Consider the following 22340-nt stretch of genomic DNA (forward strand, 5'->3'; position numbering starts at 1 on the left):
GGGATCGTAGGACACAGACACACACACACACTACCGGGCTTGCAACGTTCAACATATACCAATAAACGTTTAGCTCGTTGTTTTGCGCGCGAAGAGGACAAACATTCCAAATCGCCGGTGCGGATGGAGAAGGGCGGATTGCCTGCCCGGCGGCCAGTTTGTTCGTCGCCAGCAATCATAATTCTGCATCGAAGCTACAACAACAACAACAAAAAAACTCACCGAAAAGAACGAAACAATAATCGACACCGACCAGAGCGAGGAGTGTGAATATCGTTGCCGAAAGCCGAAGAATGGCCCCCAAAAGGAAGGGAGAGCTTGCAGCGATCTGGGCAGATAAAAAAAAAACATGTGAAATGCTGTCAGATTGGGCGTTCATTTTAGCGCGCCGAAAAGATTGCACTGGGCCGGGGGTTGCACATGGGTAGCAAATTAATTCTTTAATGCAAGGTTCGGAATTAATTAGGCTGTTGGATAAGGCTAATCGTGTATCTTGCTTATCTCAATAATTCAAATCAACCAGTCGCTATCTTAGTTTTTTACATCGATTCATTCAACCTGCTTCAACGGTGTTAACGTGATGCTCGCCTATCAGCACAATACTTATGTATCGGATTATCAAAATGACATTTTGTTTCGTGCTTGAAAACATGCCCCGAACAAGGCGAGAACCATTCCCGGGGCGACCCGAGATTAAGCCAGAACGCGAACAAAAGCCCTGCCTGTTAATAGCCATTAGCCGATTGATAATTCCACCTTTCCGCCGGTTCTCAATCATCGTTTTAATGGTCCCAAAGACCCGGCTCGATCGGGGAGTTGTGGAAGTCCACTGGGTGTGATGCCGAATTTGTCGACGCTTTAAACTAGGCGTCCGTTTGCCTGGTCACCTTTAGCTTGGGTGAAGTTGCTGCACAGATTAGCTGCCCCCGTGGCTGCGGCATCAAACGGGCTTTGCCGCCGCCGCCGCCGGCACCAACACACCAGTTCGTTTTTTCGATGTCGATGCCGGTTCCTTCGCTGAACAGCATAACTCATTCAACTATTAGATACAACAATAAAAGTCATAATAAGCCAACAACAAGCAACCGCACGGACGGAGTGGGAGCGAGGAGAGACGGCCTTACCTGGACTGGGACTGGGCTCGGGCAGCAGCAATTCGGGAGAAGGGAAGGGGATCGAGGCAAACCTGATGCGCATCAAACGAGATTTGAATGTGTGCCAGCGGAAACGGTCGAATATGACGAATGTTTCGGCTGCCGGGGGAAACGCGCGTGGAGGAGAAAATGTGTCGAAAAAGCATAAGCATGTGATCAAGCACGTATGAGATCGTCAGTTTCGCAAGTGTGTGTGTGTTGAAGCCCGCAACCCACCTCGGCCCGGTGCGCGCTTTTGTGTAGGATGACTGGTACAATCGGACCCCCCCCTCCCCTCTCCTCCCAACTGTAAATGCTAACTAATATCCTCTTAATACGAATTGTTCTTCGCCAAGTGCGGCTGCAAGATTGCTCACTCACTGGGCCACCCCGCTCGGGCGACTCGGGGAGCCTCTCCTGGCCGCTCCCTCGCAGCCCAGCCCAACAGCACAGTTCGCCCGAGTCACTGCGGCGTCCGAGGCGTTCAATCCGGTTACCCCGGTCGGTGCTCGGCCGTTTCGGTGTTGATGAGCGAACAACCTCAAAAGCAGAATCCCCGTAGCTCGCCGTCTCGCTCGAGCCCGATCTTGTCCGTTGGGCTGTGGGCAGGGCAGCGAGCAGGGCGGGAGGCTGCTGATGATGATGATGTGTCTGCCTGTGTGTGGCGAGCGGCCTCCGGTATAAATGGTGGAAGCAGCAACAAGGTGATCAAAGGCCAACGCCGACCGAGCCCAAAGGTGTCGGCTGGGCTAATTGGAAGAAGATCAAAGGATGCCGCCGCCCGGCCCTGGCACAATGAGCCGAGGGAGCTTTTTGTGTTCGCTTTTTTTTGCTCTCGCTGCAGCCTCTCTCGTGTTCTCTCTCTCTGTTGCTCACGTAGGAGGCTCATATGAAAGAGGTAAAAAAAGGTGAGAAAGAAAGGATGACACGCTGACCAAGGAGAAGCCCGGGCCGGATGGGAGTGAGGAGATGTGCGTTGCTTTGTGTTTCCTTTTTCTGCAGCTACTCGATCTTGAGATTTGCTGCCATCTTCACTGTGAATGGGGCTTTTTGGTTATCTCTTTCTCTCTGTTTCTCTCCTTCTTTCTCGCTCTCTCGCTCTCTGGCTCACCTGATCGGACTCAAACCCATTTCACTGGCCAGCAGCATTTTTGATGCTTTTTCCATCCACAATTTTGCAGAAGATCGATGCTGGTAATAACTCTATCGCGCGCTTCTGAGCGCTGCTTGGGAGGCCTCACCGTGGCAATTGGCTTCAAGTGAGCTCTCGCACACTATCGCCCAGCGAGACAAGAGGGCTATGTATTTGTCGGGGAGAGCTGTTCGGTAAGGGTCTAAAGGAGCGAAGGGCTACGGCACACCAAAAAGAAACTACTTCACACACACATGCACACACAGGTTCCAGACAAATTGAGTTTCAATTAATTTCCGATTTTCGCTAAACGATCGACGCGCTACGATCATGGAGGTCTTGGTATCTGGTGATCTGGTTTAGGCTCTCGTGTCGATGCTTGAGATATGAGGTTTTTTGTTTTATGTTTACAACTTTAGATTAGCTTCTTTTTTTTTTTTTTGGTTTCGGTATCACAAGGGATAGAGCGGAGATAATGGTACCAAAAATATGCTCCACTCGTTTGGGTGTTGTTTTTTGTTCTGCGGTGTGGCCTACAGCAAGACCTCATTAGCATCCGATTCAAATACATTTTCCACCGTTTTTCAGCAATAAAAGATGTTAATGAGTCGGAATGGTCGGGCGGTATTAGTAAAGCCTATTAACACGGTTCGACTTAATTATTTAATTCAAACCCATTTCTGCGCTCCGCTCACAATGAAATCGTTCGCGCAATACCTGTTTTGATTGCCAGCGCAATCGTTGCGCGTTTAAAATTTGCGCAACCAAATTTCGTGTGTCTATGTGAGTGTGTTTGAACGTGTGTTTGAACGTTTGCTCCAATTATCATCCCAAAAACAAAAAAAAAAGGTGAAGCTGCCACCGACGTTGATAACCTTTGCCGGTGGTACACGGGCTCGTTTTCGGCTTACACAACACTCTGGTGAGCTGAGAGCGGCCATTCAACGCACCCCGAAGTTGTCCGATTTCAATCCAATTAAGTCTTTAAGGCTCGCACAAATACAAAACCTCCAACCGCTTTAGACCATTCTCGCATCTCGCTCTGGAGAGCTCTCTGGTCGACGAGTTTGTTTTTGGATGCACTTCTTCCGTTCGGTGGAAAGTATCATCGGCTTAGAGGTGCTAGAGGTTGGTTGGCTGGCTGACTGGCTGTTGTTGTTGTTTGGTTGTTCTGCTGTTGTCACTGACTGACAACCGACAATCACAACAAAACGAGCCCAACACACAGAAGAAGAAAAAGGTCCTTCAACAAGTGCACGACAAGGAACACGCACTCGAGAGTCAAAAGCCCTGTACCGACTGCGGGAGAGCGGCGAACGAATCGGATCTCCACAACTGACCGCTATAATCCGCCGTCACTTCGTAACGAGCTCGCCACTCACTCAGCTGTCAAATTAAATCACCTTCCTTCGTTCCCCGTGCAGGGAAGACCATCTTGCCCGATCAAACCGGGAGGAAGCAAAACGGGAATCGGAGAAAACTTCTTCTTCCTCCATCTTCGGTGGATCGATTCCGATGTGTTCTTTAGTTTCCCAGCCAGCTTCTAATCAATGCTAATCAGTTCGGGCAATTTGGGTTTAGAACAAACGCTTCCGAAGCAAATAGTATCGCTCGGTGAATCATGCCGAGAGTTCTCACGTCACCTCACCCAACCGAGACTGGCATCTTTTGTTAAGAACTGTCCCAATCCTACGACAGATCGGCCACCTTCGGCTTATGAATGAACGGCAATTATTGATTTGTTAATTGATTCTGGACCGCGCGGCTCGTAGTGGTGGCGGTGCTGGTCATCTCCTTAAAAGCGTCGGCAGTGATTGACCGCAAGTATCATCATTACCGCGGCCGGGCCGTTTGTCTTTGATCTTGGCAGCGCTTCCTCTTGGTGGGGCGGCGTGGAAAACAAAAAACCCCGAAGTAGTGCTGCCACTTCCTTGCAGCCTGTCTGAAGCTGCACAACAGAACGGATGGCGGGACCGAGAATGAGAACCTGGGCGAGCGCCCTTAATTCGATAGTCGGCGGCGAATGCGTGCCCTGTAATTATCGTCCCGAAAGCCCCTGAAGGAAGCGGGCGAGATTTGGTGAGCCCACCGTCGGCACCTCCACGCCAGGGGCAGCCGGCGATCGCTTCTAACACCTACACCAACCGGCCTACCGGCCACCGAAATGACCGAAAGCGGAACCCGACACCTTAACCAGCTCAAACGTCATAATGATGCTCGCAAACACACTCTTCCCTCGCTCCGCTGCCAGCACACGAACGCGAAGCTAATGATTCACGCTCTTTGCGGTAGTGGAGGCTGAGGCCCATTTTTTGTGCTTTAATCGATTGATACGTCAAAACCAATCGCTCGCAACAAGTCCGATCAAACGCCCAGTGAAAAGCGGACCTCGGCGGTATGGCAAAACAAGGCGAGAGAAGCGCTGGCCTGGTGAACTGGGCTACGGGATGAAGGAGTATCGCTTGGGTTTTCTATCATGATCACTCCGCACAGGCGAAAGCGAGTACGAAAACGGAGCGAAACGAGCAACGAACAGTCGGGGCAAAAAGTGGGCAACGAAAATTGAACGAAAACTCTAATGCACACACACACCAGAAGAGGAAGAAAAAAGTGAGACGGCGAACCAGGACGCCGGAAAAAAACACGCCGTCCGACTCCATAATTATGTTTATTTATGATCACTTACCATTGTGAGCATTGTTATGTAAATAAGAGCAGTGCTTATGCAGCACGAGTGCAGCGCGAAAGGGTGGTGCAGAAAGAAAAGCACACGGAGCCCGGAGTGGAGCTGGCAGTCCGGGCGCAAAAAAGAGACGTTGAGTTTTGAAGATCCCCAGCTGGTGCAGCAGATTTTTACCAATCCCGGCGGCAGCAGGCCGACGCTTTTCACTTGCCGGGGCGCAGACCGTGGTGCAGAGCGTCTGGCGAGCATTCATGCTTCATTAAACTATTACCAACCCGAGGAGCGGAAGTTTCGAGCCCGCCGTTGCACAGCAGAGGGGGTTTGAAAATCTCGACTGCCGTAAGCGAGAAGGAATGGGAAAAAACCGAGCGAAAACCGATGGAAAAGCGAAGCGTAAATCCCCCAGCGTCCGGAACGATAATCGATGACACATTGAGCACGGTGCGAAGTGATGATTTTTAGTGTAAACATACGGATACGGATGCGGCATGAAAAATCGTGTTGCCGCACTGGCCGGAAGAAATCCTTCCGGGAGCAATCTGTCTTGAGCGTTGGTCGTGCGGTACCCCCAACTGGTGGCTCGATTATTGGCTACTTAATCAAAATTGCGCCAACAAAAAGGTACGACAATGAACCCCTCCCTCTCCTTTCCCCCTCCTCCACCCAACACAGCGACAACAGCAAACAATTTGTAATCGATCCATTTCGATCGGCGTATCGAACGCCATAAATCAATTTGGATCGAATTTTCGCTTTGCACAGTTCACCCGCGGCGACACAAACACACTCACACACACACATTCACGACCAACACCAAACGAACAGGACCAAGCACGGGGAGGGGTTGGACACGCAACGATAGGAGATTGTTTCATTAATCCCCAATGTAAACAACACTTGACACTTGGCAACCGTCACCCGGCCCAAGCCCAAAAGTCAACGGTTTGCGCTCGCTCCGTCCGCGTGTTGCGAAGCAATAAACGATTTGGTGCTCCCTTTCCCATGTGTTTCCCACTACTAGTTTCCTTCCAAAACAGCCAAAGGCGAACCTGCGAAGGCAAAACTCCCCTGTCTTTGCACCCGTCGCACAAACGGCAGGCGGCATTCAATGGTGAAAAATGGAGACGACACGAACGAACGCCCGAAACGACGTGATTTATGGTCGAGTGATTATTCTTCATTCCCAGCGCTTTTAGGGAAGTGCGTCCGCGCGTGTGTGTGTGTGTTTGCTTGTGTGCGTGTATATACACACGGCCAAGACGGTCCACCGACCATCATCACCACTACCAGCGTGCCAAAGCGGTGGAGCGTATGTTTTACAATTGCGTGCCACCACCCCGTGGGGATTGTTTCGCTGGGCGGCTTGTTGACATGTTTTAGTAGCATCATCAGCACGCATCAGCCGCCATCATTCGTAACGGTAGCCGGGTGTAGTGAATTTAATTTGACAGATGATAGAGTGATGGCCGTTTTACAACCACCATCGTGTGCGTATGACGGATCGCTTCCACCCCGGGGCCTGCTTGATAACAGTTGATTAGGCGCGCGCCGCTGATTGGTGCTCACGCGAACATGGACGACCTCGGCGGGCGCGTTACTTTCACAAAGAGTTGTACGCCGAAACAAAATTTAACGCCGGGTTTGTGATTCACTAAAACGTTAGGAGTTTTATTAATTTAAACACTTTCTAAAACACTCAAAACTGTTAGCGGCCTGCACCTAAACCACCTACAGGAAATTGAACCTACGACGATCTGGACCACCCAAGCACACGCAAACATGTGCGGTCCCGTTTTTTTCAATCAATTTTCCATCTCCGTTAAACCTGTCGAGAGCGATTGCAGTGGAGCGAAAAGAAATTGCGCCGAGTAGCGCTGCCAAAATCTCCCACGACCCAGACCTCCCCAGACAGCCGTCAGGGCGTCTGCGTTGGAGCTGTGGCAACATCATCTCGACGACTTGGTAAGTGCCGCAGGCAGCGGGTTCACATCGCCGGAGGTCTGGGCGATATTTCCGCCCCCGTCGGGGAAGTTTTTCCCGAATGAAAAATGTAGCAGAACGTGAGTAAGATGTTTTCGGCCGACCGCCAGAGCATCTGCTGGATGCTTCTCATGCTCAGGTACTGCACCATACTCATGCGGCAGAGCAGCGATTTTCGAGCATATGAATGGTGTGGATATGGTGAAGCTGCATGAAGCTCGTCGTACCGCAGGTATGCTTCTAATTTCCAATTAATTTTAGTTTCAATTAAATCTTCAACTCCTGATTCGCTTGCGGGTCTCTTTTTTTGCTCTGCTACCAGGAAATTGTGGCAAAAGAGCAGTGACAATTTTCCAGCAGAACCAAATAGCTATGGCAGGGAGGGAGAAGGAAACAATGTGCCTACCCATGCGTGGAAGTGATGGTGGTGTCGAACACAAAAGTTAAAGCAAACCGACGCAATTGGTTCGCATTAGTGGCCAAACTCGACGGCCGGCGACGACGAGCGATGTGACGAAAGGGAGAAAAAAGGCCAAGCTAACGAGCGTACGGCAGTACCTAAACGATCGCATCGGATGGGACGCAAGCGAATGTAGCTTTTTTTCGGGAGATGGAGAGGTCTTGCTTCAGCTCGGAGGTCCTCCCCGCCGCCATTGGTCATGCTCCGGTGGGTGACAAAACCGCGGCGATGCGATGAATAGACGTATGGGAAAGAAAAGAAAAACACACACGCACACGCACACATACTACTCGCGTTTCCTTTCTTCTTTCAGTGTACAGGGGAGCATAAAAAAGCCTTATCTAAACTACCCCCGGTCGGCACACAATCGCCATCTTACGCGAGAGGGTGAACCGGGCCCGAGCGAGCGCGCGCGCGCGACAATCGTATTACCAAGAAAACGTAAGCCCTAAACGAGCGCGGTAGGACAAAACGGGGGCATTTCATTCGCCCGTCCGGTTTTTTTTCGATTAATTTTATAAATGGCTTTCTCGTGAGTTTGTTTTTGTCCCATTTGTCGCTGCCGCGATGGACGCGGGTTTGCGTGAGACTCTCGCCCCGCTCCTGTGGTGGTGTTGGTAGTATCCGTCCGTTTAGCTGGTGCTGGTCCCCGCGCCGTATTTACACGGTTGAGGGCATTTCAATTTCCTGTGCAACGAACACCGCGCACCTTACCTTCTTCCCCAGAGACTGGCTGATTTTGGGCTGCTAATTCCATCAACTGTGCGGCACGCAGCGACACAATTTGAGTTTAATCAATCTTGTCGGTATTCGGTGTGACTTCTTCTGTTGGCAGCTGATGGGTTCGGGGGCTTTTTTCAATAAACTGTGGCAGCATGTTCGATGGTTGATCGAAACAGAAACATCTTTCTGAAGAAATGATTGAGTAATATTAGATACTCATAATTTGAATATTCCAAAGTCTACCGTCTCTAACATGCATTGTAGCCAAAACATTATCTAAACTACATCTAGACAGACGTTCTCCGCGTAACATGTGTTGCATAAATGGCATTCTATTCTTGGAATAGTGAAGCAGCCCATAGACACTGATTTCTCTACGCCAACCTCAACTACTGCGTAAATAGTCATGTCTAGCCATTCGCCTCTCCGTAACACCGTAACAGTCGGAAACGAATGCGGTAGCATATCTGCATGTGGGCAAACATTGCCTTCAAGCCTCGTTCCGCGCTCGATGTTATGCGTTAAACCCACCTGCTTTGATCCCAATATCAATCGCAAGACGGCGGATGTTGGATTGTTTTGAGTTTCTACTTTCTCTGGCCTGCAAGCATACCACGCCGTCTAGACTCGCGAGACGTTTTCGGCCATCAACAGCGGGAACAATTTGTTTGCCTAGCCAGCAAGCCGGCGATCGGAGGACGGCGATCGATCCGGCCAGTGGTTGTTATGCTGAGTGGTTGTGATCTCTTTCTCAGTGTTGGTTGGGTGCATAACATGTGCGTGCCAACTTGTGGCTGTGTGTTGATTTTGTTTGCAGATGGTTTCGTTCAAACATGGAAATAGTGCAATGACACCATCGCAAATCACAATTCTTAACCAAAAAGTAGCACCCACAGTCAGGCTCACAGACACAGCAAACGCGTTCACACTGTATCGCAGAAAGTGATCTTTCGTTCCTTCCTTCTTCCCAACCGTTGGCACCCTATCTCGTTCTCTCTTTATTACATAATTTTTTTGCTCACCAGTTTTCTCTCTTTCTCTCTCTCTCTCTCTCTCTCTCTCTCTATCTCTCTCTCTCTCTTTGATTTTTTGTTTACTCCTTTTGGCCGTTGTCGGCAAAGATCAAAGCGCTGGGTGAAAAGTGAACACACCCTTTAGGGCAAATTTTCCTGTTTTCTTCCGTCCAGAGTTTCGAGCTGCGGCCTCTCAATGCCCGAGGCGCCTGAAGCGTCAGAATTGAATCTCAATAAGTGTGTGAGTTTTAACTTGTTTTGCGATTTTGAGTTTTTGCTGTACCGTTTTGTACCGACTGGAGATTGAAATTGTAACATGCTGTAGTGTAGGCCTCGGTGTATTGTAGTTCGATTGCGTACGTCATCTCCGAAATTGAGGACTCGCTCCATACTTGCGAGCCTGTGATTGTTTGGGGCACATTTTCCACCTTATCATCATCAATGATCCGAACGCAGGTAATGGAACTATGGTTGTGATTTTACTGTCCTTTCGGTCCGAATCCCTTTGAGACGCTTCCAACGATCAACCATCGTTGTATCGAGATCGATCTTTATAGTGCTCTGCTGTACGTCAGAGCCACTCCCTGCACGACCACCGGCGCCTTTTGCTCTATCACTTCAAGCGAAACGAGCCTTGCAGCCCGCGGGCACCGCAGCACCGCTGAACGATGACGATGATGAACGGTAACACTTTTACGAAGAATAAATGATTTTTAAATTAATAAACCTCAAAACGGGGCGCGCACGGTGTGGGGGTTTCGCTGCGATGTTGTTTCTTTCCCTTCCTTGTGCGCTCTTTTCCTTTTGTTTCGTACGCTTTGTTTTGCTCAGTGCCGTGCTCCGTTGAGCACGATTAAGGAGCAAAACCCCGCTCTTGAAGCTCGATAATGACCGACAGAAATTACCCTCATCATCATCGTTCTGCGGTACCCGACACGTCCTGTTCGCCCGAGCCGGCGGTATAATGGTCTTGCGGTGCGATGTAGCTCTCTGTGTGCGTGTGTGTGTTTGTGTATGTGTTGCGGGGGAGCTAGACGGAAAGTGAATTAATCACTTCTCATCAAACTTCCGATGCGCGTATGCGCAACTGCGGTGCATTTTAGAGTGCTGTTGTGCCGCTGCACCTGGAACATTTCAAGCCGGAGAGCGAGAGACGGGAGATGAGGGCGCACTGCGCCAAGCCAAGGGCTTGGCAGTATGATCCCGTGGGCCATGGCTTGCACCTTTCCTTTCGGCGGTATCTTCAAGTGGCTTCAAGAGAGTGACTCAAATGTTTATGTTTAACTCAAACAATCATAATTACCATCTACTTATCGGTGCACGCACTGCCGAGTTGCATTCCCGTCGCATCGTCGGCTGGCCCGGTGGCTTGTGGTTTCTGTTGCGCCGCTTCTCCTATCTTAAGTAGCAATGGGTCGGTTAAGAGCATCTTCGAGAGCCTGCTTGTGTGTGTGTGTGTGTGTGTGTGTGTGTGTGTGGGGTGAGGGTGGCTTGCTCAGTCCGTTTCTGCCAGAATTACGTACGAAGATGACGGCGCCCCGTGATACGTCAACTTGGCTGCACACAAGCCATTTAGACCCGTTACGATACGAAGCGGCAAGCATGCAAGAAACGATTTCTCTCTCCGTCCACCATCCACTTCAACGGGTTGATTTGTGTCCACAGAGAGCAAGAGAGCGAGAGAGAGAAACTCACTCTGGACCACTAAGGATCCGCTCCTCCCTCCCCGTTAGCCCGTTTGGTGAAATGATTTTTTTTATTAATTTTATGGCTTTTAAACGATAGTAAATTGATGCTTAATATTAGCATTTATGACTGCCGCTGTCGGCATCGCTTTATGCTTTTGCCGCACAGTTTCCCATCCATTCGCTTCGGAGTTGGCGAGTTTCGACCGCTCTTGCCCCAAACCGGGGGCAGTGCCTGCGAAGCCAACCTTCAAGCGCACACTTTGCGACTTCGCATCGAGCTCGGTCCAGGTACGCTCAGCATCTCAAACCCGCAACACTGACACGCTGACTGTTTTTATCTTTTTTGTCACATTTGGACACCTATCGCCGAACATACCAACCATCATCAACATCATCGCATCAAAACTAGCCGCACAATTCGTAATGATTGTCCGCTTCGTTCGGGAGAATCGGCAACACTTTTCGACAGCCGGAACGCGGCCCCGGGAGAACGCGAGGCTCGGCAACAGGCTCAACAATGCCACGCCGTAGTCTCCGTTCCAGTTGTCGGTTATCAACGCTATTTACGTGTGAAGGATGTAAAAGGCGGCAAGACAGAGAAGATTCTGCGGAGGTTCTGCAGAAAAAAATGGCATTTGCATGGGCAAAGCGGAGCATGATGTCAAGATTTACGACCAGCAATCGGTGGATCGGTCAGATGAACGCTGCACAGAGACGAGACCTGCTTGCTTGTTGTGATCACCGCACCAGGTTGCATCCCCCATCCCGAAGCTCGTGATGGTGTGGTGGCTCCGAAGAAGATTCATTAGGTGCTGTAAATGTTTTCGATACGGGACGAAGTTTTGCATTCGAAACGCGCACAATTATTGCAGGGGCAATTGGACAGGTTCGGCGAGGGAATGCTGTTCGATAATGAGGTTCTTCGTTTTTTATTGCTCCGACAGGGTGAGGTTTTGGAGGTGCTTTTTGTACCATTGCAGATTGAATCTTTAACTTGTACAGAATAAAAAGCAACGCGAATTTTTCATGAGTAAGGAATTTATCTTTAATTTCAGAATTGTTATGAATACATTTTACGTAAGACTTGATCTCAACAGAAGCAAAACATCATTTATAATGTCCCATCTAACAGGCTGCTCGGGCATCTTTACTGATCCTTAAAATCCCACTGAATCATTATCAATTGTTTGCCAAATGTAGGTACAGGCAAACAACGACAGATCATTCGAGTTACTATCAATAAACATCCTTCTTCATGCCAAACTAGACTTAACACTAACCATATCCCCATCGACAAGCGTGTAAATCTCGGTGCAGTTTGTGGCCTAGATATCGATGGTCGGCTTTTCCCAGTGGTCATAACCCTCAACCCCGGATCGATTAGATAATAGACGCACTCGGGAGATGGCCGCATTTTCCCAAGCCCTCCACTGAACCGGTGCGTTGTGCCGGAGCGATACCACTCCAAACATCTTCCCCGCAAAGCGTCAGCGAGTCTTAGTTTCCGTTGAGGAGATTTTTAAGCTTCAGTAACAAATACCACATACCAACAGCAAGGGCATGTTTTACTACCAACGTTACATTTGCATATAGATGAGGGTCTACGAATAAAAAAAAAGTGGTTCCTCTCTAACGGTGGAAGCACTAACCCTCCTCCTCCGAGGGCCTTGACGGCTTTGGGAAAACGAAACGAACCGGCAAGGCGAAGAGAAAATTTATGACCCGTGCACTCACTCCTAATTTATTGCTTTCCAAAAGGATCGACCTTTTCTGCTCTCTTTCTGTATGTATATATGTGTGCGTGTGTGTCTCTCTCGTTCGCCGGGCCCGCGCCACCGTGCTTGCAACTTTCTCCTCCGGCAAGAACGCAAACGAAAGTGATAAAAACACGGCCGGCAGCAAATGTCCGGGCTGTAACCTCAAATTACAACCCACACCACGAGTGCAGTGTTTTGACAGCAAATGGGTAAATTAGTTCTTTTCGGGCGAGAAGAACATTTTGTCAGCTTTCCGGCACATTGATGCTCCGGCATGAATGAATGAATGATGCGCGGAAGGGCATTTCATGTCGATTTTTTTTGTGTGAGTTTGTGTTTCTTTGGGATAAGTTGTGTGTTGTGATCATGTTTTTTTCCTCTCTCTTTTAAGCACTCATATTGCAACTACATTACATGAGTACATGTAATGTTAGACACAACATTACGCTACGCACGTTTTGTTCGCAACTCTGGTGGTCATTGGACCGCCCGAGTAGCCGCTGGTGGGTGGCATAGCAGTTGCTTTCATCCTACTGTACGCAAAAAAAAAACATTCTCATAGCAGAGGAATGCTTCCTGTGCTTCTACCTCCAACAACCCTCAGACCATGGTTCCCGCAATCAATAGCGCATGTTTGTTTCGGCGAGCGAGTTTTAAGGGCTTTGTTGTTCTTTGCAGTTTGTAGCGAATGGGGCATTTATTGAAAATTAGCGCCCCGATCGAAAACGACCGCGTCTTACCTTGTGCCACGAGCCCGAGCCGGCTGGCAGCCAGACAGGAAGGTGCAACGAAGTGCTCGCTGGAGGAGAGACGGCCGTACGAAGGCTCGTTAAATGTGCCAGTCACGATCTGATTTGAAAATTTGCTTTCTCAAACCACCCCAAACCTTATGGAACAGAAGCAAACACACGGAGGAACAAACACAACAACAAAAAAACACTCGATCGATAGTTCTACTATCGCACCGAGAACACCGTTGACCTGGGCCCAGACATCGACTTTACCCCTTTTTTGCTAAGCGGCAACAGACACGGAACCACGGTGTGCGCGATGGGAAATGGGAAGGGAAGTTTTCCGTGTTTTAAAGCCCCTTACCGTAGACACACACACACACACACCACCGCGCAAACGTCACTTTGAAAACGAGCGACATTCACGCGATGTTGTCCGATGTTTGTGTGTGTGTGGCGGGAAGTATTTCGGCGTGTCATAAAAATAATTACCCTTCACCGACACCGACACCAAGAAGCCCGACGTACTTGCACAAGACCGCTGGTTTCGCTCCTGCCTGCCTGGCGCTAATTTTCTTCATTTCTCCCCCTTTCGAAAGGGAAAATGCCCACTCATTCTGGGAGCTCAAACGGGAAGAAAAGCCGGCCTCTATACACACACGGGAAGGAAAAGCTTTAGAAGGTATGGGAAAAACACCAGCAATGGCAGCACCGTTGGACCCTCGTCGGTGTGTTTGTGGAAAGTTCGATTTAATTACAGTGTTAATTGATCATTGTTTGAGGTGCGACCCGGTTATTGTGTGTTGGGTGCTCGCTCATGCCCATGTCCCGTTTTGGGCAGGGCACTGAGTCCGTGTGCGTTGGGCCAGGGAGCTGCCACCTAATGGTAATTGATTAGCTCTGGAGGGCTGCTGAACGGCGACCAAAAGGAAATATCATCCCATTGTGCCTGGCGCTTTGGAAGTTCGGTAAATGGGAACCAAACTGTGAGTGGGTTTTTGAACGCCTCTTTTAGGTCACTCATTTCTGCTAAAAATAGATATTAGTACATTAGGTAATTACTTTACAATTCTTTTTTTTACTCTAAGGTCTAAAAAAATCCTTAAGCAGTAGCATCAGCAGCAGCTACTAAATCAAACTTCAACTCACAACTCAACGCTAATTAAATGGCTCGGTCCGCTAATAAGTTGGCCTAGTTTCACCGCACCACCCTTCACCTTTTGCAGTGGCCGGGAAGGACGGGCGGGACCGAAACCAACGGCCAGGCGACACTTGCGTGCCACTAACAGGATTCTCATCATGTGGGCTGCATGAAATCATTATCCTAATGTGAAGCTTTTGTTCGCAGCACAAACACAGAGCATGTGTGTGTGTGTGGGCGAAGGGGAACACACTAAACAGGGGACAAGGTAGAAAAAAGCACTATCATTATACGCAGCTCTGGTGGTCCCTACCCTCAGGTCCCACCACCGGTTCAGCTTGACGAGTGACAATTTGCCAGTGGCAGTACTGACACGAGGTCGTACACTACCAACTTGGATTCTAACAACAGTAGCTGCAATCGGCTGCATCGTTAGCATTAGTCACTACGAATGTGTGTGTGTGTGTTCTGTGTTTCTATGATAGAAATAATCGAACCCTCGGAACGTTTGTTGGTGGTGAACGGTGTACAGCGGGGAGTACAGTGTTACTACTTACCAATTTGTCGTTCATCATTTGTTTCCATGAGCTGCTGGAAGGGGTTGCCGTACGGTAGGGTCAGGTAAGGAGCCTAACAGACACTGTCTCTCTCTCTCTCCCTCTCTCTCTTGCTACTCCGCCATAATACGGTGTCCATAATTAATTGATTAATTAGAAGCAAAATCGTTAGCGCAGCGGGCACACTACCAGCGCGGAATTGCGTCATCCTTTACGAGTCCTACGGCGGGCGGCTGGAAATTACTGCTCACGACACCGGCTGAAGGCGAAGGTAGGCCCGACTACGTGGCCGTTCCGCTCGCTCGACTCACGTTTGTTTGCAAAAAATACTGCAAATTAGGTGCCGTTCAAGCGGGGCCGTTCAATTATGGTTTTATTGGTGTCAGCAAACTACCAATTTTGGATCGAAGTTGTTTGCCGCAAGAAGCAGACCAGAAGGAGACCAGCAGGAGGGCGAAGGAAGCACACGTTAATCATGCCATTTAATTAGCGAGTACTTCGGTTGTATTTCAACGGTTTTAAAACTTTTATTTCTTAATTGTTCGCCAAGCGGACAAGCGTTCAAGTGAACTTAAAATACACATATTGGGTTGATTTTACTTCGCGAATTCGCGCTTGCGGTGAACAAAAAATCGGTTCAATCGATGGAATTTCCGCTTGCTAAAGCTCTTCCAACATAGCGCGACAGTAAGACTTCCCAACTCTCCTCACCGAAACATAAAGCATAGCGAACACAAAAGACGACACCCGCAAAGCGCGCTGGAAAGGAACGAACCCAACGCAGCAACACCAGCACCAACACAAAGCGCCATCGCTTCCTTACGTGGGGCGTGGTTTTTTCGGGGGTTGCCAGCAAACAACATCAAAGTCGGCGTCGTCGACCGTTCTCGCTTTCGTTCGCGCTGCCTGCCGGTCCCGCTTTGGCGCTTGCTTCGGCTTGCTTTGGATACATGCCTTCCAACACCGCTAGCCGCCCGGCCGCTCATGATCACAATTTATCAACCTCTTCTTACGCACCCCGCCGCAGCAGCAGCGCAAGCGCGTTCGTTGCTTTCGTTTCCAACTGTTTTTTTTTTGCTTTTTCGGGGGGATGCGTTTTCCTCCCCAACACAGTGGGGCCACTAGTTAGCTACGGGGTGGGAGAGGTGGGGCCGCAAACATTACACAAATACAAACAAGCGAATGATCTTATGCTGGAGTGGGTTTCATTCACGCACGCACACATAGGTGGAACGAAGGGACAGCATTTGTCCGGTCGCTTGTTGTTTGTTTTACTGCGCCGCGCTGGTCGCCGAGTGCGTGTGTTGTTGTGTGAGGCTCTCGGCCGGCCCTTCAACCGTGCTCCGTCACCGTCCATTTGACGCAGTGGCTGGCTGTGTGTGCTCACGCGGAACGCCATCGATTCGAGCGCTGTTTCGCCATTACTGTTACTATCCCTGCGTGTTCGTAGGTTTTGCACGGTTTTCGCACCATCGTCCTGGAGTTGGAAGGTGGTAGTCGAGTGTCTCACTGGGTCGTTAATGCTAGTGCCACTGCTCAAGGGTTTAGGTGTGTTCGTTGAAACATCGCCTTGCTGTATCTGTTTGCCATCACGTACATAACATATTTTGTGGCATTCATTCCATCCGGAGCTGTGGAGCTGTGTATCGATCGAACGCCGTTGGAACGCTTAGCAAAACGCTAATACATTCATTTACCTTCGGCACAAGGGTCTCCGACAAAGCGGGGCAGGTCTCGCTCGTCAATCCGTCAATAAGTTGGAAGCACACTGAAGCTTTAACGCTTCAGTATGCTTTCCTATCGAGCGGGATCCAACACGACCCAACATCATAAACGATGCGCAAACGGTGGCCACACGGTAGGGGCGTTCTTTGTTCCGTGATTTTTACGACCCTACCGGTTTTTACGGGGTTCGCTCGGTCTTGGTCACCGTGAGTCACCGTAAGCACCGAAGCCACCGAGGAGGATGGATTGGATTGGAATTGACACCGAAGCTAATTATCGGTGCCATAAAGCAGAGGGCTCCATGGTCTTGGTTCCCGGGAATTTTAGTGCGATTTTTTATCGTTCTTCCTTCTGTTTTTTTTCGCCAAAACCACCACCACCATCGACTATAGATTTTCCTGGAAGGGAAAAGCCGCCTCACAGTGCTACCGTTCTTAACTGGCGGGTGCTTTGGTGCTGAATCTGATCGCAACAAGATCCAACAACGCTCGACGATGCATTCTGTGGGTGAGAAATCATAAACACGAATCGCGCAAAACGCCAACGAAGAAGACCGAAGGAGAGAGAGAGAGAGAGAGGCGATCGGTGGGACCTCCGACGAACGAAGGGAACGACCGGCCTGCACAGCTGAGTGTCTGGGTGTGTGGGGATTTGGCGGGCATGAGTAGGGACGCCTTTTGACAAGTTTATTGACAAAAACGCCAACTTATGCATCAGCTCTGGTTGATCGCGCCGTTAGCACACCCAAGCAGAGCGCTGCGCAAGCAGATCAAAGAATTAGCCGGTGTGAAGGGTTTAGGGCTCCCCGTTGCACCATCTCTTCACCCCCCCCCCCCCCCCCCCGTCCCTGTGTTGCTCGGTGTGCGCGCGTTCGTCTCGCAGTTAATCGGTTCATTTAACGGGAACAGAGTGCGGCATCCAGCATGGCAAGGCAATTAACTACCACGGTCACCCGGCCCTTTCTGCTAGCCCGCCCCCTCCCCCCTCATCCCCTATTCGATGGGGCGACCCGAGTAGAACCTGACTCGCACGCTTCTGAGAAGTGACGATTTGGGACCCCGCGAGAGCCTAATTAGCTGCCTCGCGCTGCTCGGTGTCGGTCAATTTGCGACGGAATCGATTTGAATGCGACTCCAAAGAAACGGGGAGAGGAGGGTGTCAAGGGTGACCAATTTCTGCACTTTTATGCAAAGCGGCAAAGATGCAATCGGCACCAAGCCGGTGCAGCGCAGCGTTCTTTTCTGCATCGTTTCCATCGTGGCCGCTTGCTCGGTCGCTCGATGCAATTATGCTTTCACCGCGACCCGCCTCATGTTTCCACCCTCACAGCATCTTTCGGTCGGGTTTGGGTGTTGTTGGTATTATGATGTTGCATCACCCGAACCCGAAACTGTTTGATGCGCGCTTGCACACATTCATCAAAGCGATTTCACAGCGACGGCACACTAAATCATAGTAATGTTTGGTAATTAATGTTGCAATTTGTACCGCAAAGTGAGTGTTTTTCGTGCTGGTTGCTTTTCGCACTGCACACACCGACACACAAAACAGTGTCCCACTCCCATCTGCCGCCTTTCGGAATGGTGAATTTGTTTTGGCACAATCAAGGCAGTTTTGTTGCGATTTCTTCTTCGCTCTGTCAACTGAAGCACCTCACAAAACGCCCGCTAATGCTCACTAATTACCTGTCACGAATGTCACCGCGCTGATCGCTTCTACAATCTGTCACGGAGAGTGGCAGCGACACTGCCCCTACGGTTGACATCTTTATTGCCCAACAGGAATTGGGCGGTTTACTGTTTCTACGGCCGCTGGTCGTTGGCCGCCGATCTGAATCCAACTTTTGAAAAGTGAAAGATTTCTAGCGACGGATCCTTTGGCTTTTCCGCTGCGGCGCACTTCAATCCTTCCGACGATCATCCGGCCCTGACCAACACTCTCTGGCTTTTCTCTCCCCCTCTTTCTCTCTCTCTCTGCCCATTGTGAAATTGCCTAGCCGCCAAAATCGTTCTCTTCATTTTAATTTTAATAATTTTATTGCCTCGCGAACGAGACGATGCCCCAAATGGTCGGGTGGAAATGGATTGAAATAAAACATAACAACGAGCGAGAAGAACCTAAAGAGCACAACCAACGGCAACAGCACAACAACAACTACAAAAAAGCGCGTCATAATAATAAGCATGTCCGTGGAACATCGCATCCGCCCGGGCACCACGGCACCCCATTAATGAAATAAAAAAAAAAAAACGGCGCACTACGGACGCTCGGCAGCTTTAGCGGGGAAAGGAGGGTTCCGTGTGTCTTCCCGGTGTTTCCATATCATCCCGGTTTGTGCGCGCCGCCTTTCATATCCGCCGCGCGCGGATGTGATCGCGGGCGCATGCAGCAGGCGGCTTGTTTCGGCTAACCAAAGAAACCACCGCGCTGCCGCGTAATATGTTATCATTTAATTTAATATTTCTTCCCCCTTGGGTATCGGTCGGTGCGAGTGACGACGCTTTTCATGGCGGCGAGCGATCGTGCGGGGGGATTTTTTCCCTCCCGACAGTTCTTCGGACTTCGGCCAAAAACAAAAAAAAACGGGGGCTTTGTTACGTGAAATGCCTGTTTTTCTATATATATGAGTGTCTGGGTCGGTCGAAACCCGTCGATTCGTTTCTCACTCGGATGTTAATTAGTGTCGTTGTCGTTTTGAAGGTTTACGTGTTACGTGGGGTGGGTTGTCTTTTTCTCCCTCGGTTGGGTTTTGAGGATCGTTTGAGAGATAGTGTTGCTTTTTTTGTGTGTCTAATCGTTGGGATTTTGGGCAACCGGAAAATGGCTACTGTTTTTTGCTTTTCAATAATTTTCATTTAGTACAACTCGTGATCGTATAGCAGAATGATAATAGTTTAAATGGCTCTATTTGTTTTTCAACCACTCATCAAACCGTCTGGAGACAAAACGTTATGTTTAATCAAAGACCAGCAATTATATTTAATTATTTATTACGTACCCTGCATCAAAAGACGCACGAAGCGGAATAACATTTCAACTTTCCAACAAACCTTTCAAAGCTTCAACCTCACCACTAAAACAAAGCGGAAAGTGAGCAATCGGCAGCTTTTGCCAGCCCTAGGCCTTCCAAATCAGGCCCCTCGAATGGCATCTCATTGAGGAGGAAATTAGATCTCAATAAAGTTTTATGCTTTTATAGCAGCACCACCACCGCTAAACAGGAGCAAAAAAAAAATATACGAACCACCAAAAAGGAGGTGCCGCCGCGTACCGAAGCGCCCGGGAGATGATGATGTGTCTGTGGCCTGTAGCCCGTAGACTACCAGTCGGGGGAAGGGGGCTGGGGCCTCAGGGAAGGAGATTATTGCACGTACCGTATAGGGGGAAAAGCGCGCAATGGTAAAGATCAATCGGTCGGATTCGGACACCGTAATCGAACGGTCGGTCGGTCGGTCGGTGTGTTGGCCTTTGATTGAGCCTGCCCGTAGCATTTTGTTGTTTGTCTTCAATTTTAGCGTTGCAATTAACAAATTGTACTAATGTTGCCCTGACCTTTTCTCGCTCACTCACTCTGTTTCTCTTTCTCTCCTTTTCTCTCTACAGAACAATCGCATTTAAACCTGTTCGCCAACCGACCGCAGCCAAAGAAGAAAAGGAAATCACGGACGGCGTTCACCAACCATCAGATCTTCGAGCTGGAGAAGCGGTTCCTGTACCAGAAGTACCTGTCACCATCGGATCGGGACGAGATAGCGGCCGCCCTCGGCCTTTCCAACGCACAGGTAAGTGTGTCATTCGCGTGCAGGCTACCGGCTACAGCCCCTTTTTCCCCAACGTGCAACTTTTTCCCCACACTGTGAGACCAACATTACAACAGTTTTCACTAACTGAACGCGTACGCTTCCTGCTCCCGATTCACAGGTCATCACCTGGTTCCAGAACCGACGGGCCAAGCTGAAGCGCGACATGGAGGAGCTGAAGAAGGACGTCGAGACGGTGAAGGTGCTGTCCGCACACAAAACGTTCCTGGAGAATGTGAACGATATGAACATTCTCAAGAAGAAAATCATGCACGACGACGGTGGCAGCCCACAGAAGTAAGCTTCTTCACGCTCACGCGCTGAATAAAAAATCCCGCGAAACCAACCCAGGAACTTAACCGTAGCAAACTTTTCCTCGCAAACAGCGCATCCTTCCTACATCCCCACGGTCTGGATAGAGTGGCGTAAGTGTGCAAAGGGCTCTACGCACTTTCGCAAGTACAGCAGCGGAGTCGACCGGCTCCCGCTTGTGGCAATATTCGATTTTAAACTGTCTGTTAGTGTGTTGGCCCGCACGTTTTGAATGCTATGGTGTGGCCACCGTCTGTGTTCACCTCACACACCATACGGGAAGGATCCTATCTTCTTGTTCAGTTTTGTACATATAGCGAGTAAATGAATATGTGATGTTTTGATTTTGGGAACGTTCTTTCTGTGTATCTGGCAAGACGCAACGGTGGCAAGACTGCAAATCAGATTTTAGACTTGTACATGTGTAACACTCACGCGTAATTATTTTAGCTAGAGGTAGCGACCGATTCAGCACCGATTCAAAGATGAAGAAAAGTATTACTATTGAACGTAACAATACCATATTCTATTGGTGGGCGAGCGCCCCTCTTTGTTTGCCGTTTTGTACTGCAGATTAGGTTAGGTTACTGTTGTGTGATAACTGCTCGCGTTGACGCGTTGGAGATGTTTTTTTTAAATATGTTTTTTCTTAAGGTCCTAACGAACGTCAACTGATGTTTGTTTGTTTTGTATGACCGGCGGGAAGTTTGTGTAGATATGTTTCTCATAGAAGAAGATACAGAACTGGTGTGGCAGCGTTCGGTTGGAGTGTAGTATGTGAATGTGTAGAATCATCGCAAGCCCCTTTGCCCGATCGATGTGAACAGAGCTCAACCCAAGGCTGCGTAGCGTATGTAGGTATATTAATTTAAAAGCACTAGCAAAATATGTAGCAGGAAAATCTCACCCAAACGTGTACTACCGATAGCAAAACTTCTCGCAACACATCCTCAGCTTCTGTAAGACCCAGTGTATTTCGTGATTGTAAAGTTTATAGACGTAAGAAAAGGCTGCTAGCTGTACACGTAAACCCCAGCTAGGATATAGCAAACGACCGTCTCGCGCGTCACTGATGTAAAACTGTGACCAACGAAACCTTCGTACCCATGTGCAAGAATGTACAGACGAATTGGAAAAGAAAACATCAAGAAATACATGAAAATGAACACTCAGAGTTGATATGACTCTAAAACTTAAACGGTGTGTACTTTTTCGATTTCCGTGTCGTTTGGCACATTTCATCCTCCGGTGGGAATACAGCGGTAAGTGACGAACGTGTCGTGCGTGTGTATGAAAGAAATGAAAGAACACGGGAAGGGAAAGTAATGACGTGTTGACAAACGTAGGTCACAAGCCGCGTGTTCAACCGCAACGGTTGATATTGGAGGTTCATTTGCTTCAGATTGTTACATTTATTGCTGACAGTGGTTTTTGAAGCACCGACAGTGATCGTTATTTGATAAACTGTCTTGTGAGTTGTGATAATGGATGTGGCGGCAGAATGA

At 49.3% G+C, this 22340-nt stretch overlaps 1 protein-coding gene across 1 annotated transcript in view; it reads left to right on the forward strand.

Annotated features, from left to right (window-relative positions):
* LOC121589659 (homeobox protein B-H1-like) overlaps positions 1-22004 on the forward strand; it is a 28803-nt gene extending 6799 nt beyond the window's left edge. The window contains exons 2-4 of the mRNA XM_041908738.1: positions 20327-20505; positions 20645-20820; positions 20910-22004. Coding sequence (XP_041764672.1) covers positions 20327-20505; positions 20645-20820; positions 20910-20952 — 398 coding nt within the window. The 3' untranslated portion in view covers positions 20953-22004. The remainder of the gene's footprint in view (positions 1-20326; positions 20506-20644; positions 20821-20909) is intronic.
* Positions 22005-22340: the final 336 nt, after the last annotated feature.

The sequence above is a fragment of the Anopheles merus genome, chromosome 2R, assembly GCF_017562075.2.
Source record: "Anopheles merus strain MAF chromosome 2R, AmerM5.1, whole genome shotgun sequence".
Classification (NCBI taxonomy): Eukaryota; Metazoa; Arthropoda; class Insecta; order Diptera; family Culicidae; genus Anopheles; species Anopheles merus.